The 26326-nt window shown below is 53.0% G+C and overlaps 3 protein-coding genes across 7 annotated transcripts; all 3 read right to left on the bottom strand.

Annotated features, from left to right (window-relative positions):
* Positions 1-3255: 3255 nt before the first annotated feature.
* Positions 3256-19942, bottom strand: Pigq (phosphatidylinositol glycan anchor biosynthesis class Q). 5 transcript variants are annotated; one of them, XM_052194310.1, is made up of 12 exons: positions 19841-19942; positions 14469-14649; positions 13951-14354; positions 10165-10296; positions 9907-10027; positions 7995-8121; positions 7623-7776; positions 7430-7541; positions 6921-7001; positions 6466-6580; positions 4732-4793; positions 3256-3869 (listed from the first exon to the last, which is right to left on the bottom strand). In XM_052194310.1, exons 2-12 carry the CDS (start codon positions 14637-14639, stop codon positions 3717-3719), a joined length of 1632 nt encoding a protein of 543 aa, XP_052050270.1. In that variant the 5' UTR covers positions 14640-14649; positions 19841-19942; the 3' UTR covers positions 3256-3716. The 5 variants fall into 5 exon arrangements, with proteins under 5 accessions (XP_052050270.1, XP_052050266.1, XP_052050267.1 ...); XM_052194309.1 differs by adding an exon at positions 6670-6763 and having other exon boundaries at positions 3761-3869; positions 13951-14649; XM_052194306.1 differs by having other exon boundaries at positions 13951-14649.
* Positions 19943-20415: 473 nt separating this feature from the next.
* On the bottom strand, positions 20416-20887 carry Nhlrc4 (NHL repeat containing 4). The gene has a single exon (XM_052194311.1). It carries the CDS (start codon positions 20824-20826, stop codon positions 20416-20418), a length of 411 nt encoding a protein of 136 aa, XP_052050271.1. The 5' UTR covers positions 20827-20887.
* Positions 20888-23311: 2424 nt separating this feature from the next.
* Prr35 (proline rich 35) lies at positions 23312-25622 on the bottom strand. The gene is made up of 2 exons (XM_052195570.1): positions 24525-25622; positions 23312-24131 (listed from the first exon to the last, which is right to left on the bottom strand). The coding sequence occupies exons 1-2, from the start codon at positions 25592-25594 to the stop codon at positions 23486-23488; spliced, it is 1716 nt and encodes a 571-aa protein (XP_052051530.1). The 5' UTR covers positions 25595-25622; the 3' UTR covers positions 23312-23485.
* Between the last annotated feature and the right edge of the window lie 704 nt (positions 25623-26326).

The raw sequence follows: 26326 nt of genomic DNA, 5'->3' as shown, positions 1-26326 counted from the left end.
ATTACCTGTATATTTATTTATTTTTTTCTAGGTACATTTTGCCTAGGAGTGGCCAGTCCCTGAACTCTGGATCACACAGATTAGTAAGAACCATCATACTCAACCACAGATCAACAGCAACCCAGAAAGTCCTGACCCTTAGCTGATGGGTGACTGAGAACAGAGTCCTGGAGAGCCACAACCTGATTATCAGGGGATCCTCCCCTATGAGACCACTGTGCTCAGACTCGAGCTTTGCCTCTGTTGTAATGGCTCTCACCCTGTGCTGGCTGTAATGATGGCGAGAGCCTTTCATTAAAGGTGTAAGGCTTGAAATAGCATGTTCATCCATGGGTGCTGAGACTGGAAGGGTAGACCCAACCCCCCTTGCCATTGACACACAGCCTGTGACAACTGAAGTCAGGTGTTAGCTTGACTATATTTAAAAACCACTGAGGAAACTGGTCACACTTTATTCTCGAGGCTATCTGTGAGAATATTTCCAGAAACAGAGATGGGCCTTAGAGTCTGAGTGGACTGGGCAGCTTGGTGGCCCACACCTTATTTCACAGTTTGTCAGGTGGGACTCATGGGAGGTAATTAGAAGAGGAAGTCATGGAGGTGGCTCCCATGGTTGCACGGGTGGCCTTAGAGGAGAAATGAGCTAGCACACTCGTTTTGTTCTCACCACGTGATGCCTGGCACCATATTATTTGACAAAAATGCCCACAGCCAGATACTGTGCCAATGGTCTTAGATTCTCAGCCTCTGGAACAAGCCACTGAACTTCTATTGATAACACATCTGGGTTCTTTCATTTTGTTATAATTAGAAAAAAGAGACCAACTTCCCCACTCTGGGTGGGACCCTAAGTCCCCTGAGCACTCTGGGAATCATACAAGGGTACAGACCCTGGGCCCTACAACCACATGTCCAGGAAGTTCAGGAAGTAACCACAAAACATTTCAGTTCGGCTGGAAGTTGGCCATTGACAGTTGGCCTAGCACTCATGAAATCCTGGATTTGATCCTTAGCACTCCATAAATTTTGTGCTATATAACTGTAATCTTGATACTCAGGAAGCAGAGGCGGGAAGATCAGCTGTTCAAGGTCATCCTTAGCTATGTAGCCAGTTGAGACCAGCCTGAAACACATGATTCATATTTCAAAAAAGAAATGTTTCAAGGACTCAGAAGTCCTGGCCTCTGGACTGGCAACAAGAGTTTCTAGGACCTCCAGATATGGTGACAGATATGGCAGCTAGTGTAGGCAGAATGAAGAGTCAGGCCATGTTCATGTCCCAAGTACCTGTAGACAAGCTTCTTTTAGTTACGAAGGAAGGCAGATTGTGATGGGAACCCTGACAGCTCCTAGGAAAGGCCATCATTTGACAGCACCAGGCACCTGTCCATCAAAGTAATGCCCACCCACACATCAGCCCCTGTTGTTAGACATACATGAGCTATCGTCAGAAAACCTTGATGGGCACAGCTCTCTGCAAGAGGCAACTCTTGTGGTTCCAATGGCCTCTGTTCCTTCAGCCAGCTCTGGTGCCAGGCTCTGACTGGTCCTCAGGAGGGCAGACAGCCCAGTACTCTGCTGCAGACGAGGACAGCTGCCAGACGAATCTTATGACAGGGCCAGCTGGGCTGAGGTCAGAAGCTCTGCCTGATGGGAGTGCAGGAGTGAAGGGGTAAAGGCTGGGTAAGGGTGGCCAGGCAGAGAGGAAGAAATGCATGCGCAGTGGGAATCTGTGTGCAGCTGAGTCTGAAGGGTTACCAAGAGACAAGTGTGGGGCCTGCCTGATTGTAGCACCCAGCAGGCTCTATGTGATCACACAGGGCCTATGCCACTCTCCAGTTGGCGTATACTGATCCTTTGTGGACTCCCAGGCTAGAAAGCAACTAAGGGCCTCTTCGTCATAACCAGGACAACAGGTCCGGAGGCATCCGAAGACTGCAGTTGCTAAGAGCCAGTTGAAGATGTGTGGTATTGGCACACTCCTTCAGTCCTAGTGCTAGGGAGGCAGAGGCAGGATGATCTGTGTGTGAGCCAGCCTGGTCTACAGAGTGAGTTCTGGGATAGCCAAGACTACATAGAGAAACCTGTCAGTCCAGGGCAGTGTTTTGCTTTGTATGGAATCTACATTCCCAAAGCCCAGAGTAGACAGCTCCAGCCCTACCAAACTGTATCCCTGCCCCAGGAATCAGGGTGAAGCTACAGCCAGAGGCCCTGAGGCTCTAGCTCTGTTCACCTATCTATGACGTCTTCAAGTGCCTTGGGCTGCAAATCAGCAGACCCTCTGTAGAGGCCTTAGGCAGGAAATGATGAGTCACCTGGAGTAACCAGCGCTCTGCCTGGCCTGCCCACCTAGAGCCTGGCCAGACTAGCAGCACACCCAAGCTGGTACTCCGGATTCATGAGATTTTATTGTCATCACAGGATTAGGATTCATCTTCACCAAAACCGTCCGCTGGGTGCTTAAGAGTGGCTGTGGCCTATAGCAAGAGGAAGCAGGCCCAGACAAACCAATGTCCATATTCCTGAATGTCCCTGAAAGACAGGCAGGGTTGGCTGTTCCCTCCTGCCCACAGCAGACACTTCTGGACTGTCAGGCAGTGAGGTTTCCTGCTCCCCAGGGACTAGCTCACTTGGGGTCCCACTAAGTGTTAGGGAGCCTTGGCTATTTCACCACCCCAAGGTCATTCACACAATGAGCCATGAAGCCTGCCCAGAAGGGAGCTGCCTGCTCCTGTAAGGAGTCTATGAGAGGAGACAGATTATTTTGCCAAAGGGCCTATCCATACATGGAGCACTGAGCAAGAACAGGGCAGCCAGGCTGGCAGGCATCCAATCACCCCAGTCGATAGAGCTTCAAGCGAAGAGTACCCAAAGGCCTGTTAGCAGTAACTTCACAAAGCAGTCTCCAGGGAGCAGCAAGTAAACCCCGTGAAGTACAGGGTGAGGGATTAGTTTGTGGGGGCAAGGGATCAGCAGCTGCCTCTGTTCTGCTGAGGCTTGCGGAGTGTGCAGGTGCCCAGGAGTACTCCCACCCAATAGGGTGGCCAAGAGGACTTGCCAGCATGTCCCATGAGTCTGGGCACTCCTAGGAATCAGGCAATGACTACAAAAACCATGTAGGTCCCCACATAGGTGGTACTAGAGCAGTGGTTCTCAACCCTTCGGGGGGTCATATGATCCTTTCACAGGGGTCATCTATGACTGTCAGAAAACACAGATATTTATATTATATCACGATTCATAGCAGTAGCAAAATTACAGTTATGAAAATTATGCTGGGCAGTGGCGGCACATGCCTTTAATACCAGCACTTGGGAGGCAGAGGCAGGCGAATTTCTGAGTTTGAGGCCAGTCTGGTCTACAGAGTGAGTTCTAGGACTGCCAGAGCTACACAAAGAAACCCTGTCTCAAAAAACAAAAAAAACAAAAAACAAAAAACAAAAAAAAAAAAAAAGAAAATAATTTTATGGTTGGAGTTCCCACAACATGAGGAACTATATTAAAGGGTCACAGCTTTGGGAAGGTTGAGAACCCCTGTGCCAGGCAGAGTGTCAGACTGAAGCTGGCAGGTAAGGCCTGCCCTACACTGAGCACACGGAGTGTTTGGTCGGTCAGCCCGTGTGGACCTGTGATGAGCCCACGGTCAGTGCTGCAATCCTGGAAGGAGGAGAGGCACGATGGCGTGCAGTAGCTCTGAGGAGACCATGTCCAGTTCCTCAGTCCTGTTTGTCCTCTCTCTGCCTCCAGGGATAGATGAGCTCTCCGAAGAACAGCTTTCGGCACAGGGTACCCCAGGAGTGCTTGGGATGGCAGCCACAGCTAGGCAGACGGTAGGTGTGCACCACGTGGTTATAGGGCAGAGGGTTTATCTGCAAGGGCAGGGTAGAGATCAGCAGTGGCGGGCGGTCATGGGTGCTTCGGCTGTGTCTACAGAAGAAGCTCGAGGTGGCACCCTGGGCCTGAATGGCCCTCTGTAGAGACTTTAGCTAGACACCTGCAGGGCAAGCCCGGCTGCGCTCTGACAAAGCTTTGCCTGTGGAGTAGCCATGCTATCTATCTGGAGAAGGGGCCTGTCTAGCACTTCGGTTCCTGAGGCGGGAATGATGATGGGGAGCTCAGGGCTGCTCTGTCGTAGGATCTACTATGTTTCTAGCCCTCTGGGAGGAGGGGGAACATGCCAGATGCTTCAGCATCTAGGAGTCTTGGACTTGGCCAAAGGTACAACTTAATACCTGGCAAGTCACCCCAAACACTCTCTGCTCCCTTCCACAGAGACTGGAGCCTGTGACTGAAAGAGCCAAGGGTTCAAGTCCAACAGGACATGACTACTTGTCATGAGGCCTTTGGAAAGTCATTTCTGTTTGATCACAATCTTGAGCACTGTAGGACCCAGGGCAGCTTCACAACGTGTCTAGCCAAAGACAGGGGCACCCACCCACAGGCTGAACTAGACATCAGCTATGTAGACCACAATAGGTAGCCACAACTCTGCTGGGGAAGCTCCAGACACAGTGAGTTAAGGTGCTCAGATGCCTGGGAACCCATCTCTTTGCCTCACTGGGTCCTTCTACCTATATCTGACCTCTGGCTGCTATAACATCACAGTATCACAACAGCTGACACCAGCTGTTCCAGAACACTGGGGGAGTATGAGGAGAGGTGGCGGGGGTGGGGGGTGGGGAGTGTGGAGTCCCAGGTCTGAGGAGCAGTGAAGCGTAGGGAAGTTCTTACCTGCATCAGGAGACGGAGGGGCCTCCCTGCCTCCTTTTCCAGAACTCTGAACTTCACACCAGCTATAGGAAAGCAAAGTATTTAGAAAGGAAGGCGGCAACACCCAGTCAGCTTCCACTGGTTCACTACATGCGATGGGCCAGCAGACGCTGCTGTAGATGGCCATTCTGGACACTAGAAGCCCCTTTGAGCACATTCAGGTGGCAGTAGACCTGCTTGGACACATAGGGTTCTCTCCTCTTCTACCTCTCCCAGCTGCCTCTGTGCTGGGTGGCAGATGCCCTATTAATAGTTCAGTGTCCTACAGCTTCTGTGTCTGGCTGACTTAGGAACCCATAGTACCCCTGGCCTGTATTTTGGGTTGCAGGTCTAGGAAATAGCCAGGAAGAAGGTTCTTAAAAGAGCAGGAAATGAGCCGGGCAGTGGTGGCGCACGCCTGTAATCCTAGCACTCTGGAAGGCAGAGGCAGGTGGATTTCTGAGTTCGAGGCTAGCCTGGTCTACAGAGTGAGTTCCAGGACAGCCAGGGCTATACAGAGAAACCCTGTCTTGAAAACAAAAACAAAAACAAAAACAAAAACAAACAAAAAAGAGCAGGAAATGGGACAGTTGTGGTGGTGCAAGCCTTTAATCCCCAGGAGGCAGAAGTAGGTAGAACTCTGTGAATTCAAAGCCAGCCTGGTCTACAGAGTGAGTTCCAGGACCAACAGGGCTACACAGAGAAACCCTGTCTTGGAAACAAATAAGCTGGGAGTGGGAAGGGTCAGAACCGTGGCCTTCCAAGCAAAGGTAAACTGCTCTGCCCCGTTTACTGGCTCCAAGCTTATGAGGAAGATCCTGCAGCCCAGGCTATGGCTGGGGCTACTATGACTCATCTGCTTTTGTGTTCTGAGGTAAAGAAGTGGGGGCAGAGGGTAAGTGGGTAACACTGCAAGTGAGACTCTGGCCTGGGCCCCCTGAGGTGAATGGGGAAATTAGCTAGAAGGATGTTCACAAAATGTTTTATAGGCATTCAGTAGCAGGGAGATGCCTGAAGGCAGACTTTGAAATTGGTTCAAAGCCAAGGAATTTTCATGTCCCTATCAAAAGGGTCTGAGTGAGTGACTGGAAGAGTCAAATGGACATACTGGCCACCTTAGAAATCAGCTGAATTGGTGTTGGACATTGGCTATGCTGGGTAATCCTAAAGTCCCTGCTGTATCCAAAGCCCCAGAGACAAATGGGTTGCCCATGACAACCTCATGCCTAAAGGGGATAAATTCCCTCAAGGGACATGGGACGAGAATTCAGAGTCAGAGACAGCCTGGGTGACATGTGATGATTAGACACAGTACAGGATGACCCCGCTATAGTCTAGCAGCCCTCACTATGTTCTGTCCCTCCAACATCAAAAAGGGTGAGGGCCATCAAAAAGCAGACATATAGCCTATAACCACATGGAGACAGTTTTCTGAGTCTGAGCTATATATATCCTACACAGACCCTGCAGCAAGCCTCACATATTACAGGAAGGGCGACGCCTTGGGTCTTTATGTCTCTGAACTTTACTCTCCATGGAGAGAGAAAAGACAGCATGTGTCCAGGGCCAAGTCTGTCTTCATGGCTCTGCCTACTATGCCAGATACACCAATTCTTTCAGGCAGGAGACACATGAGGTTGGCACAAGTGTCTTGTAAGGCCTATGGGTACGTTGTATCATCTGTCAGAAGCCACCCACCCAGCACCCAACACTCACCTGCCAGCCTGTAGGGTCGGCAGAGTCGAAGGCCAAGGGAGTATAGTGGCAGGGAATTGATGAGGTCTACAAGCAGATGGATTAAGCCCTGCACAGTGATCACCAGGAGCCGGAGCTGCAGCAAAGGTGACATTTAGGGCCACTGACTGGGACTGAGGACACACATTAGACAGGCCTAGGAGGAGAGCAGCCCAATAGCCTCACCTCTAGAGGGGGGCTCCTCTATGACCCCATATGACCACCTACTGTGGGTCGCAGTCTCCCCTGTGGCCAGTCTTCTCCAGGACAGGACCCCCACCTGATTTAAGACCAGTACATAGTTCCCAGAGAGCTCAGAACAGCCATGCTGATGTGACCCGAAGAGGTAGATGGCCCGTTCCCTGTGTGCCTGGCTGGCTCAGGCAGTGACCAATCCCAAGTTGTGTAGGCCCCGGGGCAGGGGGTACTGGGCTCACCAGGGTAAACACCAGGTAGTACAGAGCGGTGGTGGGCAGCAAGAAGACCAGGATGGTGAAGAGCAGGGTCCCAATGAAGAGCTGCAGGGAAGAGGACCAGCAAACCTGGCATCACGAGATCCAGACCAGGAGACTGCGCCTTCACTGCCCACACACATCTTAAACTGCAGTTGAAAGTTTTGATCTCCTGAGCTAGCAGGGGTCAGCATGTTCCCTTTACCATGAGGGGTATGTCTACATACCCTGTGGACCTAGTGTGTCTTGTGGGGAAACAAGCAGCAGGGTACATAGGCAAATATGATGTTAGGAAAAACTGCATGCATCACATCTGGGTAAGCAAATGGAATAAGCCAAAGCAGGTCCAAGGCCCACCTCGCTGGAGTATGTAGGCCTGTGGGTAACTCCCCAGGCCAGCTGCTGGAGGCCAGCTGCAGGGTAGGAGCAGGCTGGTCCCTGGTAGGTCTAAGTAGCTGCCCTGGCCTGGTCAGCAGGCTCAAAGCTACAGGTACCTGGTCAAGGTCATAGGAACAAGAATCCACACGCTGGCGTAGAACATTCCACTTCTTCCCCCGGAACAGACGCCAGAGAGAGGAGAGGCCATAGATCTTCAGGCAGTACAGCCTGTAGGACACAGGTTCATGAAGGCCACACCTCACCCATCCGCTCACACCCAGTTGAGTGCCCATTTGAACATATACATACCTGGCACCGTAGACATAGAAGCAGTAGATGTGAAACGTAAGAAGGGCAATGATGTCCGAAAAGATGGACAGAGCAACAGTCAGTCCGAGGCAGGCTGAGAGTCCCACATGCCACAGGATGTGCTCAATAAAGGGGGACATAAGGTGGATATAGCCTGCAGGATGGGGTTCAGCCGTAAGTAGTACCCACTGAGGCACTGGGAGCCCAACCACTGGCCCCAGACTTTGCTTGAGCAGCTGGCCTGACACAGTTGGCTTCATACAAACAGGAGGCCAGAAAATGGAGGCAGGGGAGAATGGGGCCTGACTAGGGTTCCCTGCTCTCCTCACCCAGCCCTGCTGGGCTGCCCAACCCTGCCCATCAGGCACTCACTGATCCACAGATGGATGTGGTACAGGAAAAAGCGGCCTAGCACCTGATCCAGTGCCCGATTCATCTTGAGCCCAGCAGGAGCACCCATCAGCCACTGCAGCAGATGCTGGAGCTCCTCAGCCACGCGCTATAGGGACATGGAGCAGGGGAGGGATGACATGGTCACACTGAGGGAGATGAGTGGGTAGGTTGAGGATTGTCTGTACGGGGCTCCCCCTAGCCAGTCCATCTGGGCAGGACAAAGGCAGCCTGCACTTCCTTCCTAGGTTCAGAACCATTGTCTTTGAACTTATTTAAACAGGGTCTCACTACATAGTTCTGGCTGTCTTAGAACTCACTGTGTAGGCCGGGCGGTGGTGGCGCACACCTGTAATCCCAGCACTCTGGGAGGCAGAGGCAGGTGGATTTCTGAGTTCGAGGCCAGCCTGGTCTACAGAGTGAGCTCCAGGACAGCCAGGGCAAAAAAAACAAATCCAAAAAAAAAAAAAAAGAACTCACTGTGTAGACTAGGATGGACCTCAAACTCAAAGCGATCCACCTGCCTCTGCCTCTCAAGTACCAGGAACGGACAGCAATCTTGGATGAGTGAGAGGATGTCAGACTTATCAGAGACTTGGCAAGCTGGTGAGAGCCCAGGAGGGCAAGGGCTCTCAGAGACAAGACAAAATTGAGTGCGCCGTGACCAGCACAGGGACTTCAGCGACAAGCAGGGAAACTGGTTCTGGCTAAGGGATGCTCTGCTCTGTCACCGAGGTGAGGTCTCAGGAGTAATCCTGTTTGTTTGTTTGTTTGTTTGTTTGTTTGTTTGTTTGTTTGAGACAGTTTCTTTATATAGCCTTGGCTGTCCTGGAATTCACTGTATAGACAAGGTTGGCCTCAAATTCATAGAGATCTGCCTGTTTCTGCCTTCCAAGTGCTGGGATTAAAGGTGTGCACCACCACTGTCCAGTCCTCAAGAATAACTCCTATATCCCTACATGCTCTTCCCAAAGCCTCTTGCAACCCTGTACAAGAGCCTCAGGACCACCAGGGAGGAGAGCAAAACCTTCCTTAAAAATAGGTCTTATTTAATATTTAAAGGATAAAAGCCTGGCAGCAGAAAAAGACTCCATTTTTTAATTAAATATTTATGGTTTGGGTATTTTTTTTTTTTTTTGCAATTTTGCAAAAAGGAAAATTCAGACAAAGCCGGCCAAGAAACAGAATATAGAAACAGCCTCACCCTTTACCCAGTTCCAGCAACTCTTTCCTACTGGGATGACCTCCACAGATCTCACAAAGCTGAGAGGAGCCCACTGCTGCCCCAGATTTCTGGCCTGGCAACAAACAGACCGAGCACACATCTGCACTGATGGAGCAGAAGCAAAACCCCTCAGGCTTCCACAGTAGAGACTGCTTTGCTACTTTGACTCTACTGAAGATGAGATGGAGCACTGAGAAGTTCCAAGGCTGGGTAGAAATGAGGTGAAGGGACCAGCGTGGATATGCTGCACATACCCTGTAGGGAGCACGGGGAGTAGAGAGGACAACCCTGTGCCTCTTGTTTGCAGTGTAAGAGCAGTCTGGCAATAGCGTGGCCGGCTCAGCAATAGGCCTGAGCCAGGGTTGTGCTGAGGTTGGCTTTCATCTGGAAGATCAGCTGAGCATGGAAAAAGGGCCCATGAAAGCCTCAACCAAAGTGGCCCCCAGACACTGCCACCTTCAAGAAGGGCAGCAGACAATTCACCAATGCTGCTCTGAGAAATATATGTCCCAAGAGCCAGGAACTATCTCAGGCTAGGGCCAAAGGCTGGGTCTCTAGGGTGAGGACAGGGAAGAGCTGTTCCTGCCAGCTAAAGGACTGCCCAAGAGGATTCCCGACCCGCAGGAATCCTCCTGGAGGATCCGCTGGGCTCCACCCAAATCCACTCACATCAGCCACAGGGACCAGGGCGTTGGCCAGCTGTCCAATTCGGTTATTGCTGTGGAGCCAGGAGAGCAGCAGCAAGCCAAGGGCCACGTCCAGCAGCACAGAAGCCAGCGTGTTGGCTTTCCTGGGAGGGGAGGACAGTCAGGGACAGCACAGCTAGACACAGCCTGTGGCCTGAGAGGCCTGGCTGGAGGCACGATGCAGAGCAGAGGCGAAGAAGAGGATGGGCCGCCCCACCACTCCTTGTAAAGAAGACCATACCTCATCAGCTGCATGGGACTCTGGGCTTTCTCGGTGCTGAAGATGAGTGAGAGGTGCTTCAGCCGGTGCTGGAGCTGCTCACAAGTGGAGAGCTTGCTTCTGATGAAGGAAAGGGGCCACAGCTTCCAGAGCCTGAGGAGAATATAAGGGCTGAGACTGACACCTCCAGCCTTAGGTTCCTCTGTTTCCCAACCAAGGTCCCTCACTCTAGAGAGATGACCCAGAGCCACTCACCCTGAGCCCTTTGGTTCTACTTCAAAGCTCAGCAAGGCCCAGGCAAATGTAAAACCAACACAGCCAAGCAAGGATGCATAGGTGTGAAATGCTCGGCACCTCCCTGCCCCCTGCCCCCAACTGAGCTTACTGCTACCACGGAGCTGGACCCCTCGCAGAGCCTCGGGCATACCGGAGCTCACCAGCCAATGCAAAGATGAATATCAAGACAGCTGAAAAGGCCGGGCAGTGGTGGCACTCACCTGTAATCCCAGCACTCTGGGAGGCAGAGGCAGGTGGATTTCTGAGTTCAAGGCCAGCCTGGTCTACAGAGTGAGTTCCAGGGCAGCCAGGGCTACACAGAGAAACCCTGTCTCGAAAAAAACAAAATCCAACCCCCCCCCCCCCAAAAAAAAGAAAGAAAGAAAAGAAAGAAAGAAAGAAAAGATAGCCAGGTGTGGTATGGCACATGCCTTTAATCCCAGGACTCAGGAGGCTGAGGCAAATAGATCTTGAGTCCAAGACCAGCTTGGTTAGGGCTACCCTCACCCCCAAAAGATGGCCTAAAAAGTAGAGGTGGAGGGGAGATTAGGTCATCTCCTATCTACCCAAGACTTGTCCTGCCTACTAGATAGTAACCCAGCTCAACAAGGTTCTCCTGGGCTTTCCAGTAAGACTGAATTCCTCACAAAGGAAGCACTGAGCCGTTTCCACAGATGCTCACATAGTAAGAGATGTCTTCAAGCCAAGGGAGAAGAAAATGCCTGAAAGCAAGCGGGCTGCACTCCTGTGAACCAGGAGAGCGGGACCAAGGAGCCCACAGGAGAGCAGCAGCAGGGACAGGAGGGTCCGAGGGCTCCTGGGACGTGCAGAGCTGTGTGCCACCTCGGGAAAGAGCCCGACACAACTCTTCACGGGCAACTCGGAGTCAGTTCAAAGAACTGGATTCAACAGAGCCTTCCCTTTCAAATAGCCAACCACAGTGACCACTCACTGGGCACATGAAACTCCAAGGTCCAAGGTCAGTCCTTCCTGGCCCAGGCTCCACACCTGTGGGGTTGTTTGAAAAGGGCACAAAGCCATGAAAGGTAGAGAGGGGCTTTATTCTGCAGTGACAGCCTCGCCTGCACATCACCAGTCATAACCGCTGACTCTTGCTTGATGGGCAGGTTGGTGTCTGCATTTGTACACAAGCATCTCTTCATCCTTCTTGAGTCTCTTGAAAGGATAAGAAAAACTAAGGACCTTCTCTGATGTAATGTAATGGCACCTGGGCCCACACATACCTTCACCTTAATTCTAAGGTTGTCACAAAAGTCTACACCATTTATCAATACCCAGCAGCTCCTGCAACCTAAAGTGTATCATCCCTATAGGTTACTCCAGTGTTAGGATTCTGTCTAAGCTCCACCCCTAGCTGTTGCCAGGTAGGCCTGGCGTACTACAAAAAGGGCTACTCAGCTGCTCCTCTCTCTTAGTCCCCTTATCTCTCTGCCTTTCTTGGGCTCTCTGTCCCTCCTCCCTCTCTCCACATAGTCATGGCCGGCCTCTGCTTCTCTACTCTCTCCCTCTCTTTGCCTTTCTCTGCCTCCACCACTCTTTTAACTCCCATCCTCTGCCCTGAATAAACTCTACTATATCTGTGTGTGTCTGGTCCCTTGGGGGGAAGGGATGCCTCAACATGGGACCGCTGGGGCACCCTCTTTCCCCACACCGCTGTATACTTCATTCCCTAAAGCCTCTTTTTTTATTATCACAACACCCAGGGCTTCCTTTCTGAGACAGTATTCTACGGTCACAGAGCCCCTGGAAAAGGCAAGCCAGATCCCATACTAGGTACCAGTCTATAGATCTAAAGGGAGGGTGGAGCAGAGAACACTACAGCTGTTCCTTATGAACAGGAACGCCAAGGAAACATCACCCTGGGCTGGAGATACATCTCATCTGGTAGAGTACTATGAGTATGTCTGGTACTATGATGGCAAACATGTAACCCCAGCTCTCTGGTGGCAGAGGGTGGTGAATCTATGAGTTCCAAACCATCCTGGTCTACACAGTTGTCTAGGACAGCCAGGACTACATAGAGACACACTGCGTCAAAATAGAAAGATGATAGATAGATGATGGATGGATGGATGGATGGATGGATGGTTAGATAGACAGACAGATAGATAGATAGATGAGAGAGAGAGAGAGAGAGAGAGAGAGAGAGAGAGAGAGAGAGAGAGAGAGAGAGAGAGAGGTGGTAAAGGTCATCTTTGGCTATACAGCAAGTTTGTGCCCAGCATGAGATATATGAAAACCCTGTCTTAAAGAGAGAGTTGAGCGTTAAAACACATATATGCACGTGCACAAACAGCTAAACTAAAAGAGCCTAGTGTTTGTTACTCAGCGTTCTGAGGACTTGGGGACTTTTCCAAACTGCTCACCAGGCTAGCACCCCATGATTCTAGAGACCCTGGGTGGGTACAGTACTGCAAGCAACTGGCTGGAGAAGAACTGCATTAGCACCTGAAGCCAGCTGTGAGGCAAACAGAAAAGGGGAGTGGCCGGCTCTGTCCTCACAGGTCTGCTCAGGCAGGGCAGGTATTGTCTGTAATCCCTCCCGGCACACCCAGAACAGAACTGGAGGCCAGCCTGCTCCATGTCGTGAGTTCCAGGCCAGCCAAGGGTATAGCTAAGACTCTGTCTCAAGCACAAAAGAAACAGTAAGATAAGCTGAAGAAGTGATGCAGTGACCTGGAGCATTTGTTGTTCTTATAAAGACCCAGGTTTAGTTCCCAGCACCCACATGATGGCTCAGAACCATCTCTAGCCCTACTTCTGGGAGATCTGACCCTCTCTCCTGACTAGGGATGCAAATGCAGACAAACATTCATACATAATTTTTTTTTTTGAGACAGAGTTTCTCTGTGTAACACCCCTGGCTGTCCTGGACTTGATTTGTGGACCGGACCAGGATGGCCTTGAATTCAGAAATCAACTGCCTCTGCTTCCTGAGTGCTGGGATTAAAGGTGTGCACCTCCATTGCCTGGCTACTTGTAATTTTTTTTATAAGTACAATAATCCAGTTTTGTCTTCACCAGATTTCTCTTTTCAGTGCTTGAACTATCTGTGACTCATTCTATACCCAACTGGATGGGCCTCACACCATCAGTCTCTAGGAACAGCACCTCTACTAGGACCTCCTCTAAGATGTAAAGGGAGGGAAGGTAAGAGACCGGTAAGGCCACGTTCCCAGTAACATGAGCCTCAGGATGGAACCTCTGGCTCTCAATGCCACTGCACACTGAAGGGAGAGCCTGTGGTTCTCAAGGGACCAATTTCTTAGGGCTGGAGAGATGGCTCAGTGGTTAAGAGCACTGACTGCTCTCCCGGAGGTCCTGAGTTCAAATACCAGCAACCACATGCCTCACAACCATCTATAATGAGATCTGATGCCCTCTTCTGGTGTGTCTGAAGACAGCTACAGTGTATAACACAGTGTATAATAATACAGTGTATAATAATAAATAAATCTTTAAAAAAAAAAAAAGGACCAATGTCTTGTTCTGCCTGTCTGAGGCACCTACCGGCAGGCACTAGCTGCTGAGACCAGGGACAGCAGAGAAGCCAGCAGCAGGCAGACAGGCCCAGAGGCCCGCTTTGCCAACTCCACGAGTATACTGGCCTCCACTCCCTCGGATTGCCAGTGGCTCAGGCGTACAGGTCCCTCATCAAATTGGTCATTTCGGAAGAGCACCTCGCTGCGTGCCACTGTGTCAAAGATGTCAGCTAGGCCTCCGGTGCTGGCTGGGGTGTCTCCAATCTGGCAGTCAGGCAGTACTGGAGGGGGATGCAGCCAGGAGAGCAGCAGCTTGCGCTGATCATAGAAAATGAGCATGACCTGGTCTTCAGTGGGTGTGTCCGGAGTGTTAGACATCTGATGGTAAGTGGCCTTGCAGCTCCACAGTCTGGTACCCCTCTCCCGGCATATCTGCAACCAGGGATCATGGGAGAAGATGGCCCCCAGGCCCTCCAGGAAATTCCCCAGGCTCTCCTCTGGTTCCTGATGACGGTGGCACCAGGTGCCTAGCACAGCCACTTGTACCTGGCTGGCCTTCTGCACCTGGGCCAGGAACTCTTTGACTTGGATGGGGATGAAGGGAAAGTGCACCACCGCCAGGATCACAGCACTACTCTGTCCTGGGACCCACCGTCCCACTAATAGGCCACTGTCTGCCGAGGCACAGCATGTGGGGAAGAAGGCCTTGAGCACCATGCTGGGGGCCCTGCAAGAGACAAGATAGTGTTGGTTTAGAGCTGCCGTGGCTGGCAGCACAGTGCCTGCAAGATGCTGTGCCATGCTTCTGGACCATTCGCCTGGCCACAGGTTGGGAAAGCCCAGTTCTGGATTTGGTGGGTCATGGCTACGCATCTTCCAGGGACTGAACTCCTCCGATCACTGCCCAGGAAGCAGCAGCTATGCGTGTGATGGCACGGCAGTGCTTCCACACGTTCCAAGGCAAGCAGCCTGAAGCGGGGCAGAGTGAGGTACTCGACACATACTGTTGACGGACAGCAGTGACACAAATGATCACTTTAACAAACCAGAAGCCAGCCAGCTGTGTAATGCACACTGTAATTCCAGCAGTGTCTTGAGAGGTGGAGGCAGGAGTGCCAGTTCAAGAGCAGCCTTCGAAAGAAGGGGTTCGGGGGGGGAGGGCTCTTGTCTATTCTCAGTACTTACGAGGCCAAAGCAGGAAGATCACTGAGTTCAAGACCAGCTAGGCCTACACATGAATTTCAAGGAAGCCTGGCAGACAAAATAAAGCAACAAATTGGATTTACGTAAGCAAGAGTTAAAATTAGCTGGGCAGTGGTGGCACACGCCTTTAATCCCAGCACTTGGGAGGCAGAGGCAGGCGGATTTCTGAGTTAGGCCAGCCTGGTCTACAGAGTGAGTTCCAGGACAGCCAGGGCTATACAGAGAAACCCTGTCTGGGGCGGGGGGGGGGGGGGGGGGGGGAGGAGGAAACAAGAAAAAAAAAAGAGTTAAGATAAAATTTTAAAACCCGGGACTGGAGAGTTGCTCAGAGCTTTAGAGCTCTCGTTGCTCTCACAGAGGACCTGAATTTGATTCCCAGCACCCATTCGGTTCACAACCATTCATAACCCCAGTTCTCACAGATCTGGCACACGTGTGGTCACACATACAGATGTGCTGGCTAGCCCTCGTATACATAAAGTAAATTTTAAAGGCACCAAGCCTGTGCTGGGGCCGGGGGTGGGCTTCAATGGTGGAGTGCTTACCTAGCGTGGCCAACATTCTGAACTTGACCTCAAACACCACCAAATAACCAAAAGCAAAAACAAAAGCGAATCAAGCAAACGTGTTTGGGGCTCAGGAAAACTGGATGCACACACAGAGCCCTGGTCCAGAGGCTGAGAGTAAGGCAGGGAACACGTCCTGCTGCTGCTGCTGAAAACCCAGCAAGCCCTGAGCTTGCCTCTAGCTCAGGGTTTGAAATCCCACCAATTCCCACCCTGGAAAACTTGGTCCCCCAACCACCAAGGAGTCCTATATAAGCTTGCATCTCACTCAGTTTTCTGCTACTTCTGGCCCAAGCAGAGGTAGCCGCCATCTTGTGTCTTTCCCAATAAATCTCTTGTATGAGGCATGTTGTACTGTGTGACTCTGTGCTATTCCTTGGCTCCAGACTGCCAGGACACCTTTCCCCTCAGAGCTGTAACACACAGACTCAGTCTCAAAAAGTAAGCAGAGAAGGGGCAGGAGGTTTGCTCAGTGGTAGCGGGTTCTGCTCTGCCCTCTGCTCACCTGAGGTACCTCTGGGTAGTACTCATCTTTCTCTGGAATCCTTGGCAGACACCCCAAGACAGGGTTTCCAGCAGAGCAGGACTTCTCTCCCTGAGAGAATGTCAACGTTTTCTCTGAGGGGACACCTGACCTCCTGACCTCTCAGGCTCTCAGGTGTGAACATCAAGAACCACCACAGCAGCTACAGATCCTCCCCTGTGGACCCTGCACTTTTCCTTCCACAGACAGCAGCTGTTTGGAGATTGTGGGTTTCCTTCACTTGTGTCTGCTGAACTGAACTGCTGGAGTGTTTGGCAGGGTTCAGGTGCCTACATATGCCCTTAGTCAGTACCACACCTTGCCAACGTGAAGTGAAGGACACAGCAACCGTGAGCGAAGATGCCCCCACCCCCCATTTTTGGATCCTTTCCTGAGGGAGGCCCAGATCTTGGGCTGAAGCCCAGTTTCCTGGTCTAGTGTTCACACAAAACAATTGGAGATAAGGGGCCAGACAGTAGCACCAGTGGTGGTGGTGGCTGTCCCATAAACAAAGGCCCACAGCTTGAAGGACCCAGATGCAACTGCTCCCTTCCTGAAGGTATGCCAGCCCAAAGAAGCCTTGAACAACTTGGCAAAGCTTTTTGTTTTTGTGATACTGAGCATTACACTGAGGGTCTCAGATGAACTATAACCCAGCCCAATGCTGAGAGGACTAACAGGACCCTGTACTGTAGGACTTCCAAATGCTGATGCTAATGAAAAGAACAGCCCGAGCCTGAAAAAGTCTGTCCCCAGGTGGGTCAAGCAAAGAACTCCAAGTCAAAAGTCTCCTAGAAAACAAACGCCAAAGTGCCTGAAGGAAACAGGTAACTGGTGGGTATCCATAGAGAAAACCTGACGCCCAATGCCATGCCAGGCTAAATCCCCACAGCCAGTGTCAAGAACCAATTTCTCTTGTCCCTTCGGTAGGAACTATCTCCAGAAGGCCACAACATGGCGCAGAGCCCAGCCAGCGGTGGTGGTACACGCCTGTAATCCCAGCACTCTGGAAGGCAGAGGCAGGCAGATTTCTGAGTTCGAGGTCAGCCTGGTCTACAGAGTGAGTTCCAGGACAGCCAGGGCTATACAGAGAAACCCTGTCTTGAAAAAACCAAATCCAAAACAAAAAAACAAACAAACAAAAAAACTAGAGCTCTTGTACCTGTAAGAGTCCCAGAGGGCCACTGTCATAGGAGGGACCCCAAGCTCCTGTTCAACAACCTTGTAAGGATACACCAGCTCAGTGTAACTGAGGAGCACTCTGGGGAACTGACTCTCCCGGGGAACACTTCACATGAATTAAGGAAAAATGCCCACGACAGTGTTAGAGAAATGCCCTTGGTCTAATTATAAACAGATGTTTCGAAGGCTGTTTTGAGTCTGTTCACAATGCGTAAATCCACCGTGCCGTATACACACTATGCAAATCCTTATTGTAGAGTATGCTTCATTAACTATTTACCTTAAAAAAGCAAAAAAGCCCAGGTCAAAGGAAAGATGGTGGAAGGCACAGAGAGGTTGGCGCTCTGATCTGTGGGGTACTGAGAGAACTCAAGTTATGAGGCAAATTCTCACCCTCACTCCCAACCCAGCCTCCGGAAGCACTGAAGTGTGAAGGAGTGTGCTTACACTGGACTGCTGGGATTCCAGCAGCAGAAAACGATAAAAGAGAAGGCGATCGATAGAGGTGTGAGGCTGAAGGGAGAAAAAGCAGAAACCTGGGATATGCGAACACCTTTAAAGATGCTGATTAAAAGAACAACCCAAGCCTGGAAAAAGCTGCCTTTGCTAAAAAGGAGTCAGTTCCCTCCCCACAGCGCATTCCCAGGAGGGTTAAATAAGAGGCCCCAGGAAGCCTCTCCACAGAAATCCAAGTCAGACTTCAGTAGAAGCAGAGCTACTGCTTATCTCCCCAGCAAGGAACAGGTCTGAGGGATGGCCAGCCCAGTTAAGAGAGGCCTAGGACACATCATAGCTGAAAGATTCATGTGTGAATCTTTGAGAGGGTTCATATTTACCCTACGTTCAAAATAAACGCCCCCCCCCCCAAAAAAAAAAACCTCCACTTTTCTGACTAGGGATGTAGTCAGTTGGTAGGGAGCATGCCTAGCCTGCACGAGAGCCTGTGTTACGTCCCCAGAACCTCATAGGCAGATAGTAGTAATGCATATCTGTAATAGGGAGGTGGCCTCAGGACGATCAAAAATTCAAGGTCATCCTTTGCTACACTAGGATTTTGAGGCCAACCTAGCCTATAAGAGAACCTGTCCGGAAACACATTTTTGCCTCTGTAAATGCTTTCCTTTTTCATTTCAAAAGGAGGGGGTAATCTGTTTCCGATCTTTACTGGAGTCGATAAATATGAGGCCTTTCAGTCGGTGCCCCGGGAATCTTCCAGCTAGTTCCCCGCCTGGAGGGGAGGAGGGGCCCCTCGGTGCCCTCAAGATCCGGAGAGCAGGCCCAGACCCACAACGCGGGCGCCGAGCCTGGAGGTCAGCGGCGCGGTGGCCGCCGCTCCCTCCATCCCGGCCTCCGGTTTCCCATCTCAGAGTCTTAGGAGCCAGGCACTGAAGACCAAGAGGCCTGCGCTGCCTCGGGATTGCCTCCTCTTCCTCTCCCGGCCCCGCCGCCCGCTAGTGCTCACCGGCTGGTCCCCCGGGCCGCGTCCCCGAGCGGTAGGTAAGGGACTGGGTTGGGCACCGCGTTCGGCGGGCCCGGGAGGACGACGGTGTTGGCGGCCCCCAGGCCCGCCGCGGGACATCAGCACCATTTCCGCCGGCCCCGCGCGTTGTCGCGCGACGGTCCGGTCCCCAAACGTGCCCGGGCTGTCCATCGCCTGAACCCGAGAGTTCCGCGCGCCGGGCTCCGGCCATCAAAGCTACCCTCGCTGTAAATGTCCTGAAAGATCGGGTGGATCCAGCCTTTGAGGACCAAGTAGCCGCTTTGTTCTTAGCGCCATGCCCTGCCTGGCCTCCTAAACCCGCGCCCTTCCAACTATCTCCGTTGCGGGTAGGGTGCGCGCCGAACTATGTGGGCCGCATAGGCCGAAAGCAATACCCCTAACAATGCAGTAACTAATGTTTATTGAGCATCTACTTACAAGCAAAATTTCTTTCACTGTCCATTATTCCCCCATAAATAATGATCAGGTAATTGAATTACCCTGGAGGAGTGACATGTGTGGTAACCTCAGCATCCAGACGATAGGTGTGCCACCCCCACACCCTGAGGGAGCAAAAGCAAGCAGCTTTTTCTTGCTCCTTCCCACACCACATGAAGATCATGGGTGAGAGCCAGATTCTCACTGAGTAAGCTCTTCACACACACACACACACACACACACACCTCCCCTTCCAGATCTCACCTGTAACAAGGGAGGAAAGGCTACTGTTTTCCTGTCTTGAATGGAAGGATATGAAAAAAACTGTGCTACCTAGAACTGGCCCAGCACCCCACCTAAGAGCTCAAAAGCGGTTTGGACTTGGATTGAAGGGAAAACTGAAGACATCCTTCAAAACAGGGAGTGAACAGAAGACAGAAGACGTCCTGAAGACTCAATCCACCCTTGCAATGTCCCCTACAAGGGCACATGTAGGGCTTACCCCTCTGATTTGCCTACTCCTTACCTCTCTGTTGGGCCCAGCGTGCTGTTGGAGGCTCAAGAATGGGAATATTTTTGAAGCTGGGGGAGTGGGGGGGGAACACTAAGGGGCCACACCCTTCCCCTAAACTGCCCAGCCCAGCCTAGCCACACCCTCCCTGCCTGCCTGCCTGCCTGTCTCCGATTAAGATGTAGGGTTTGGGGCACCTGACAGGAACTCTTGCCTAGCTATCTGCTGGCAGACAGCCTCAATACCCAGGATCTATAGCTCCAAGTGTCGCCTCAAAGCTCAGGCCTCCTGAGACCCAAGCTAGCAGGGCCAGGGACTTGAGTGCCCCTTGGTTTTGGGGGTCATGAAAAGCTATGGGCATACTGAATAGGGAAGTGGAGACGGCCCAGTTTAGAACCTCGTCAAGAGATGGTGATTCATGGTTTCTGTGTAGACAGGAGCACTTGCCAAGAGGAAATCACAAGGCCAGCTAAGACCAGGTGTCAGGGAGAAGGCTCAGCAGGCCCCAAGAAGCCTATCAACCTATGATAGTTCATGGGACTCAGGCCCAGCCAGTCATAACAAGGGGCTATTTTCCCCAGAGCCTACCCTCAGGCCATTTCTCCCAGATACTGGTACACCTTGATGTCGTTGTTCCCTGCATCTGCCACCACTAGTTGGCCCTGGGGTGCACAGGCCAAACCCAAGGGCCTCTCCAGTCCCTCCAACTGCAAGCAGATGGGTGACCCAACCCGGGGAAACAGAGTCACTTGGTGCCTCTGCTCATCAGCCACAATAATGCTACCCTCTGCGTCAGAGCACACACCCGCTGGATGGCCAAAGTTATGCCCAGTCAGGGTTCCTAGGGAGCCCAGAGGCTGGTGGGCACTGCCGAACAGTTGTACATCTCCAAACTCTTCACTCACAGCAAGGCCCCCCTCAGGCCCTGGACCTACCCAACAAGGGCCCTCCAGACCTAGCATGGAGGTTGGAGCACGGGGCTCCCAGGTCGGTCCTAACATGAAGCTGTGCACAGTCCCAGGCAGATAGTCTGCCACCAGGAAGTGGCCCAGAGCATCCACAGCCAGCCCTCGGGGGGACAAGAACGTGCCCACAGTCACCCAGCGGCCCTGGGGTTCCCGAGAAGTGTACCGGAGAGCATACACAGCCCCGTGGATGAGGTCACTGACCACCACAAGCCCTGCAGCAGTCACGGCCACATCCTCTGGAACAAAGTCTCCAGTTCTAGGACTGCGGCAGGGCAGTTGACAAATGGAGCGTCCCTCAAGATCCAGCACGTGGACACAGGATGCAGCACCAGCCGTCAAGAAGAGCAGGCCGTCTGGGGAGCAGTGCAGGCCTCGGGGGCTCCCTGAAGCCCCTGCTGGCACTAGGATTTGTCCCAGCAGCCGAGGCTGCCAAGAGCAACTGGCATCTCTAAGTTGGTCCAGCCTGAGATGAGGCCCTGGGGGTGGGGGTGGGGGGTTGGTGGCTGGGGATAGGGGTGGCCCAGGAGGTCAAGGAGTCAGGACAGATGGGAGGCCAAGAGCAGCCAGCAAGCAGTCACAGTCTCCTCCACAGCTGCAAAAGAGTTGGACCATCCATGTGTGCAGATGGTGGCTCGCAGGCGCTAGCACCCTCCCACTGTGGGTGACAAGTTGGGGTGAGGTGGGAGGGAGAGAGCTGGGGTGAGCTGTGTTTGTGTTCAGTTCCTCCCGGGGTTCTGAGCGCTCACCTGGTCCCCAAGAGCAGCAGCCACACAGGTGTCTAGGTGTCTGCAGCAGTGGCCTGGGAGACACTACGCACTCAAGAGGGACAAAGGTTTAGCTCTAAGGCTCAAATCCGAGTGCATAGCTGTGTCCTGGCTTGGGAAGGGGGAAGAGGGGAGGCAGAGAAGCAGCATCTCCCAGCCCTGGGATGCCTCCTTCACAGGAATGGCCTAAGCCCCTGTTAGTGTCCCCACCCCCCCCACCCACCACCACCACCACCCCACCCACCGCCGCCACCACCACCACCACAACCACCACACACAGCCCCTCTGCTTTAGCCAGGGAGACATTTAAACCCTAACCTCCCAGGCCTCTCCACTCACCCCCTTGCCCCTACCACAGAGATCAAGATACTTCTTACCTGGGGCTAATGGGCCTCAGGGTTTTAGGTCAGGCCTCTGTTGTTGGAGACAGCCTGGGTGTGTGTGGGGGGACGGGGATGGTAGCTAGGGGAGGAGTCACCAGACTAGTTTCCTGCAGGGACAAGTGGAGCTATTTGGGCTGAGTCCCCAGCCCCCAGGCCTGGGCCCTCTGGCTCGGGTCTTCACATGGGCCTCACCCTGGACACTTTCCACTGCCCCTACATAGTTCCATCAGGCAAGCCTGACTATTCCAGGAGGCACCCCACAACTATAGGCCATCCCTCCAGGCAGGACATTTGTGTCAGGACCACACCTTGGTCACCCTCTTGGCCAGCTCCAAGAAGTCAAGCTGCTTCTGTCTCTTCCTGTGAGTCTAGTGCTGCTGCTGCCTCCCAGCATCGGAAAGAAAGCAAGGTGGTAGAAGGCACAGGGGGTACTGAGAGGAAGGTGCCTCAGGCTGTGACCCCTGGCTCTGCCCTCAGCAGTTCCCCAGGAAGCCTCAAGATCAATGGTGCCCAACTAGCTTTTGTCAACCTTGGCCTGCAGCCCCACAGCACCCTGGGCTGGCCAGCCAGAACTCTAGCCCCAATGCCACTAGTAATGCCTCACAGCGGGGTGACTTCTTGATGCTATCACCAGGTAGGTTAATGGGGCAGCTGAAGGTCCTGTTCGGACTGGCCCTCGCCTGGCCAGTCCAGCCCCAGTGAGAACAGTGCCTCCTCTGAGGGCAGCTTGTACTTCAGGGCATTCCTGGGTGGGCTACAGCCCAGCTCCCCAGGGAGAAAAGTGATTTGCTATGGCTGGGGGGCCCCAGTAGCCCTCCCTGGCTGTCTCCGACCCTGGCCTATGGAAGGCCAAGCAGGGCTGTACTGGGAAGGAAGCAGTGAGCTGTGAAGGCCACCGATGCCTATCGTGGCTGCCGGGGTTGGCGGGGGGCCCAGGAAGGCCACACGGGGTGAGCAGCCTGGAGCCACAGAAGGCAGGAGGCTTTGGCCACCACGGGCAAAGCTGGCATTAGGCTGCTTGGATGGATTCAGGCCCAAGGACGTGCAGGGCCCTTGCCCATCCCCAGTGAGCTGAAACAGGCCAGGTCATCCTGCCGTGTCTGCCCCTCTGCCATTCTTCCCTAAGTCCCCGAATTGAGTGTACCCAGGCCATCCCTTGCCCCAGACTCTTTGGAAGAAGTCCACAGTCAAGATTTTTGAGGCCAAAGGTGAACCCAGCATGGTGTCCAGGACACTTGCTCACTGGGATACGCAGGCCAGGCACGCTTCCTTGAGGGTGCCAGGTACTTATACAGTATAGGACAGAAAAGGAAAGAGACCCAGGGAGGGGTGTTTGAAGGTGGTTTCTGTTTTAATGTCCACAACTCTGTTCAATAAATAAATCGTGACCTTGCTCTGTCCATGTGAGAACATAGACAAGTCTCTAGCACGGGCTGGTGGGGGAGTCTGGGCGTGGGGTGGGGTGGTATCCGTTCAGAACACATGCACACTGACACCGGACAGGCCCAGACAATGGGACCCAGGTCAGGGGGAGGAATCCGTACTCTACGGTGGCTGTGAACAGACGTCAGCACTCGGAAGGATCTGCAAGCTCGGGGTGTCTTTAGGGGTCTGGGAGCTGCCGGCTGCAAGATGAGTACCCCAGCCACTACCAGGAATCACAGGGTCCTCGGGGGCCTGGAGCGGGAGGACAGGAGGAGGGACACTGGAGTCAGCTTCACACTTAGTGGTGTGGCTCGAGAAAGGCTCAAGTACAGGGCCCAGTATGCGGGAGGGCTCCGAGGTCCCCCTCGCCAGCATGGGGTTTGGGTCATGCAGCCCCCAGGACTCTGCAGGCGCCTCAGTTCCCTTGGTGGGCACCCGCTTCACTGAGAGGTCCAAGGGTGTGTCCAGTGGACGAGCTGCCCGGGCCAGCGCCTGATGGATGGTGAACAACTCTTGGCGAATCTTGCTAAGCTGCTCCCGAAAAGGTCTGGGGGCTAGACCCCCAGCTGGCGCCAGCTGCCCCAAGCACTGCTCCACCCTGGCGTAGTCACCAAAGGCCTGGGTCAGGTCCTCTCCCACTGGGACTGAACTTCCTAGCCCCTGGCCCTGTGGCGGCTGCAGAAGGTGGACCTCAGGACCTGATGCCTCAGGGTCACCTGGCTCCTTGTCCTCGGGCCAGAGTATGAGGGACGAGCCTGTTGGCAGGCTGAGAAAGAGAAGCCAGTCAGAAGGCTATCCTTCCCCTCAATGTCCCCCAGCCCCAACCGGTGGCTTCTGCTCAGTGTCACCCATACCCCAGGGAAAATAAGAGGCTCCAGTCTAGAACAGGACACAGAGAAGAAAGAGGAGGAGGAGAAGGAGGAGGAGGAGAAGGAGGAAGAAGAAGAAGAAGAAGAAGAAGAAGAAGAAGAAGAAGAAGAAGAAGAAGAAGAAGAAGAGGAAGAAGAAGAGGAAGAAGAAGAGGACTAAAGGACTATCTGGTATCAGGTCTCTCTGCCTGAAGTCTCTACTCTTAGTGAGTTAGGTAGAAATGGCCTAGCCTCCCACCCAGCCCACCCCTGACACCCCCATGCTGGGGTCCAAAGCTCCTGATACCCACCTGCTCTGACAGCCAAATTTTGCCAGGTTCACGGGGGCCTTTGGGAGCTCAGGCATGTCACCCGCGGGCAGCCTCTTCTGCAGGTTGCTCTGAGTTACCCGTCCCAGCTCTCCTCCATGCCCTGGGTCTCTGGAAGCACCATGGGGCCAGGGTCCCCCAGGCCCTGGCATAGGCATCTTCAGCAGCCCAGGAGCAGCCAGAGCCCCAGGAGGCCCCTTGAGGGGCACAGAGGACTTGGCAGGGGCAGGCCTGCCTGCTGCTTGTCCTAGGTTGTGCTCTAGTAGCAGCGGGTAGTACAGGCGAGGAGCCAGGCCTGGACGTTCAGGTGTCTGTGGGGCTGGGAAGGCTGTGGCGGGCAGCAAGGGGCTTGCTGAGGCCAGAAAGGGCATGTGGGCTGCAGCAGCAGCCAGCGAGGGCCCCAGATAGGAGAAGAGACCTGGGCCAAGAGGGTAGTTGACCCCCAGCAATGATAAGTGGAGGCTATGGGCTTCAGGGAACTCAGCCTGGGCAGGTGGTGGGTAGCAGGGGACACTACTCTCAGAGCCTGTGGTTGAAGCTATAGTCCCTAAAGCCCCACTTAGCATGCCGCCACTCAGTCCTGGCTTCCATGACTCTGCCAAAAGGCCACTGGTGCCTGGACCCTTCCGGATGGGTCTAGCCAGAGGGGATAGTGACCTTGGCGACTCCTCTGGTCTAGGTTTGGGACCCCTGCCACAACGACGCTGGGAAAAGCTGTCCGTGACAATGAGATCTGGCTCAGTTGGCTTGCTACTAGGGTCTGAGAAGTCTGTGGAGCAGTTGGGGGTGGGCACGCGAGGCCTGGGTGAGGGGGGCGCTCGGCGGCATGCCCAGTCAGGGGAGTCTAACAGCAGAGAGAGGGAGTCTTTGCAGAGGCTATACTTCATGTGGTTGTAAAGATGTGACTTCTCCAGGCAGGTGAAGGGGCACTGGAAGCACTTATAGTTGTAGGGTTTGCCCCAGGGCCGTGGGATGTAGTGAGGCTTCTTGGGCTTCCGTGACCGCGCCCTGGTCCCAGTGCCTGCTCGGCATGAGCCTGCCTCTCGAGACATGACAACCCGCTAGCAGGCAAGCCTGGGCACCATGGCCACCTGCAGATAGGAAAGACAAGGGCTCAGTTAACCTCAGGCCTTGGCACTCTCTGCTCCTCTTCACTAGGGGTCCCTGCCTCAGAACCCATGAAGTCCCAGTTCAGTTCGCCTTGCCTCGGGGCCTCTGATCTTTGTCCTGCAGACCTTTCATTCTTTTGAGAGGGGATGTGGTGGCACTCGCCTGTAATCCCATAATTTGGGAAGCTGAGGCAGGGGGATTGCTGTGAGATCCAGGCCATCCAGAGCTACACATTGAGATTCTGTAAAAAGAAAAGAAAAAAGGGGAGGGGGAAGAAAGGAAAAGAAAATAGAGGGACCCAGGCATCCTGATCCTGGATTTTTGTTTTGTTTTTTTTGAGACAGGGTTTCTGTGTATAGCCCTGGCTGTCCTGGAGCTCACTCTGTAGACCAGGCTGGCCTCGAACTCAGAAATCAGCCTGCCTCTGCCTCCCAAGTGCTGGGATTAAAGGCGTGTGCCACCACTGCCCGGCTCTGATCCTAGATTCTTATCTAGGCAGACGTAGATAGGCTTGCAATGTAAGGACGGTCAAGGAAGGACCTAGAGGTAGTTGCTAAGAAAAAGCTGGGCGGTTAAATTATTAATATAATTTAATTATATAATATTTATATATATATATATAATCTGAAATTAAGTTTAAGTGGATGTATTTTATTTACCCTGTACAAATGCCT

This window comes from Apodemus sylvaticus, chromosome 10, assembly GCF_947179515.1.
Source record: "Apodemus sylvaticus chromosome 10, mApoSyl1.1, whole genome shotgun sequence".
NCBI classification, from domain to species: domain Eukaryota; kingdom Metazoa; phylum Chordata; class Mammalia; order Rodentia; family Muridae; genus Apodemus; species Apodemus sylvaticus.
Note: the sequence above shows the minus strand (reverse complement) of the source record. Positions and strands in the feature narration are given on the sequence as shown.

Bases quoted from the DNA above. Each gene is read 5' to 3' on its own strand.
- Nhlrc4 (XM_052194311.1), bottom strand. From the start codon at position 20,826: ATGTTAGGACCGACCTGGGAGCCCCGTGCTCCAACCTCCATGCTAGGT.
- Pigq (XM_052194306.1), bottom strand. From the start codon at position 14,639: ATGGTGCTCAAGGCCTTCTTCCCCACATGCTGTGCCTCGGCAGACAGT. The intron at 10,297-13,950 runs GTAGGTGCCTCA...TATTCTCCTCAG, and splicing joins TCAGCAGCTAGTGCCTGCCG to GCTCTGGAAGCTGTGGCCCC. The intron at 7,542-7,622 runs GTATGTATATGT...TGTGTCCTACAG, and splicing joins TTCTATGTCTACGGTGCCAG to GCTGTACTGCCTGAAGATCT.
- Prr35 (XM_052195570.1), bottom strand. From the start codon at position 25,594: ATGTCTCGAGAGGCAGGCTCATGCCGAGCAGGCACTGGGACCAGGGCG. The intron at 24,132-24,524 runs GTGGGTATCAGG...TCTCTTTCTCAG, and splicing joins AAATTTGGCTGTCAGAGCAG to CCTGCCAACAGGCTCGTCCC.